Source organism: Grammomys surdaster, unplaced genomic scaffold (genome assembly GCF_004785775.1).
Source record: "Grammomys surdaster isolate TR1022 unplaced genomic scaffold, NIH_TR_1.0 124976, whole genome shotgun sequence".
Classification (NCBI taxonomy): Eukaryota; Metazoa; Chordata; class Mammalia; order Rodentia; family Muridae; genus Grammomys; species Grammomys surdaster.
This window is the reverse complement of record NW_021619904.1, coordinates 131,381-134,576: the sequence shown is the minus strand read 5'-3', so window position 1 is coordinate 134,576 and position 3,196 is coordinate 131,381. Positions and strand designations below refer to the sequence as shown.

The following is a 3,196-nucleotide window of genomic DNA, read 5'->3' as shown; positions in this document are numbered from 1 at the left end:
AGAGAGCAAGAATTTATACAGAGACATTGTAAAAGTCTGCTAAAATAATCTTTGGATTTGTGCTAACAAGCATGAAATGATAAAAGAAATTTCAAAATCTCATACTAGTAAAATCAGGGTAGAAAAGAGTAGAAGTGGGTGATCCTGTGAACTTTCCAGAAAGATGCAGGGAAAGAAAATGACTAAGAATCTGAAGAGGGAACAGACCACAGGCAGACAGTTAGCCAGCTTTCCCACTCCTAGCATCAATAAGCCTTCTGCCCTCAGAACTCAAAATCCTTGACAGTAGCATCTATTTTAAGGAACCAGAAGATAGAAGACTAATCTGAGAGCTGAGTAATCATAAAGTCTCATCGTGTCCAGGACTTGAGTTAAACGTCCTGGAGTCACCCAACATTCACTGCTCATGATGCTGTAATGATGTCATAAATGGAGCCGGCCCCCGACCCACCCCCAGCCTCCCAGAGCTCAGCAGAGGAACCAGAGGGAAAGTCCACCTTCCCAAGCACAGCCTTACCATCCACCTCAGTCGACTGCTTGTCAATTTCACTACCAACAGAAAGGGGTGAGTTGCATCTGGACAACGATGATGGTTGTTCTTGTGCATCTTCTGTCCTAAAAATGGCTGCATCAACCCAGCACTGAGTAGAGCTGGGAGGGTTTTGTTTTGTGAAAGTTTCTTGTTATTTTGAATAGCAAGAACTAGAGTGAACATTACCCATTTTAGAGTTCCATTTAAAGAGCTGCCTCCCCAGAGAGTCATACCAATTTTAAAACTACATTTCACAGAATTTTACTTTTTATTAAATAAAATCAAATACCAACTAAAGCCAACATTGAGTGTTGTTAGAAACTAAAAACTAAGTCTAGAAATCAAACTTTCCATAGGAAAAGACCTACCTCACAGTAGAACTAAACAGAAAGGAATTCCCTTCTGGAAATCATATTTCATGCTTCAAGAAATTAGATCCCCCACCTAATCTCTTTCTTGATTTCTTCCCTTTCCCCAATTGTTTGGCAGAACCAAAGATTTCCTGAGGGAAAGGTAGAGGGTGGTTCCAGAATGGTCCACCATGGGTTTAAGATTAGTCTCAAGTACCTTGCTGCCTCCGTCCACCAGAGAAAAAAAGCAATTTTCAATGCTGAGTGGCTTAGGAAACAACTTACAGATGTGCCTGCAGTTCCAAAGCCTACTCACAAACCACCTGCCTCCAGAATGGAGAGAAGTGTCCTGTCAGGGTTTTGCTGAACCATAGATGCTCTTAGCAATGTAATCAAAATTATGGACTCCTTTAAATAATAGCTTATATGAGTTACATTAAACACTTGGGGTTACAAAAAATATCAACACTGAAATTACAGGTCTTATGATTGTTGGGACATTCCAGGCCTCTAAGAACACCTGCTTAGTCTAGAATGGAAACAGGGTAATAGAAAATCAGAGTGTAGGCACCCAGACATACTTCACATCCACACACAAGGACAGCTCTTAATGAGATGGTCCTTTAATTGAACATATGGAAAGCTTCTTGAGAAAACAGGACAAGCCAGCAGGAAGAAGCCCCATGAATTGTCCCTCAATGACACTCTGTCTCCCATTTCTTCTCAGGCCTACATATCCACGGAAGAAATGTCAAGTGATAAGTCCAGTAGCCCTAAGAATGATCTCAAGAATTGTGATCCCAGATGTGAACAAAAGTGTGAGACCAAATGCCAGCCCAGCTGTCTAAGGAAGCTGCTACAACGCTGCTCTGACAAGTGTACACTAGACAAGTGCCCACCACCACCAAAGTGTCCTCCATGTCCTCCATGTCCCCTAGTGTGTCAACCACAGTGTTCTGCACCAACCTCCCCTCTGTGTCCCCCACTGTGCTCCCCAAAATGTACCTGGACATGTCCACCACCATGCTCATGCCCTGCAACATGTCCATGCCCTAACAAGGGATGTGTTAAGCCTTGCCCTCCCAAGTGCCCCTCTCCATGCCGACCCCCAGAGTGAGGCACCATGGGCAACACCAAACTCACCACCACTAGCCTCCATTACTACCTACAATGTTATGGAGCTGGAAGTGAAACCATGAACTGACAAAGACCTTCTTCTGCTGTGGAACACTTCTGTCACTTTGGAGGATTTGCTTTGTTTTGTGGTGGTTGTTACAGAGCACTCTGCCAAGAAGCAGTCCATGGGAGTGAGATCTTTGAGGACCCCACAGCCTCTGCTTGTCACTTAGGGGAAGTTACCTTTCCAGAGAATGCCAAATCCTGCTAGAGCAATGCATGACACCAACCTCACCACCACTGGCCTCTATTACCATCTACAACATTGTGGGGCTGGAAGTGAAACTATGAACTGACAAGTAAACACGTTCCTCTGCTGTGCAAGATGTCTATTGCCTTGGAGGAGTTGCTTTATTTTATGGTGGTTGTTATATAGTACTATGCCAAGAAGCAATCCCTGGCAGTGAGAGATCTCTGAGGACCCCATTGCCTCTGCCTGTCACTTAGGGGAAGGTGCCTTTCCAGAGAATGCCAAGCCTTGCTAGAGTAATGTATGAATGATTCTTAACTGTGGTTGTATCTGGTAAAGTATGTAACCTAGGAAACAAGGCAGGGGGGGAGGGAGAAGGAGAGAAACAGAGAGAGAGAGGGAGAGAGAGAGAGAGAGAGAGAGAGAGAGAGAGAGAGAGGACAGAGAGAGAGAGAGAGAGAGAGAGAGAGAGAGAGAGAGAGAGAGAGAGAGAGAGAGAGACAGAGCGAGCAGACTGTTTGGGTTTAAACTATAGTTCAGTGGTTCTCAGCCTGTGGGTTACGATCCTTTTAGGGGTCGCATATCAGATTTCATGCATATCAGATATTAATATTAAGATTCATGACAATTACAAAGTAGCAACATGATAATTTTATAGTTGGGGTCTCTAAAACATGAAGAACTATATTAAAGGGTCACAGTATTAGGAGAGTTGAGAAGCACTGATCTAGCTGCACGCTGAAATAACATTGTAACTTACGTGGGTTACTTATCATGCCTCGGTTTCCTTCACTATACCATAGGGAAGATGGTACAAACAGTACTGCTGTAACAGTACTGTAAGATTTAGGATAGGAAGAGATCAATGTCAGGTGCTTAGTGTACTGGAACGCAGTAGATCAGTGATTCTCAGCCCTTTAGTGTTGAATTTTTACAGGTGTCACATAT

At 43.6% G+C, this 3,196-nt stretch overlaps 1 protein-coding gene across 1 annotated transcript; it reads left to right on the top strand.

Annotated features, from left to right (window-relative positions):
- The first annotated feature begins 469 nt into the window (after positions 1-469).
- On the top strand, positions 470-2,384 carry Lelp1 (late cornified envelope like proline rich 1). Its single transcript, XM_028784933.1, has 2 exons — positions 470-565; positions 1,610-2,384. Exon 2 carries the CDS (start codon positions 1,631-1,633, stop codon positions 1,997-1,999), a length of 369 nt encoding a protein of 122 aa, XP_028640766.1. The 5' UTR covers positions 470-565; positions 1,610-1,630; the 3' UTR covers positions 2,000-2,384.
- The last annotated feature ends 812 nt before the right edge of the window (positions 2,385-3,196 follow it).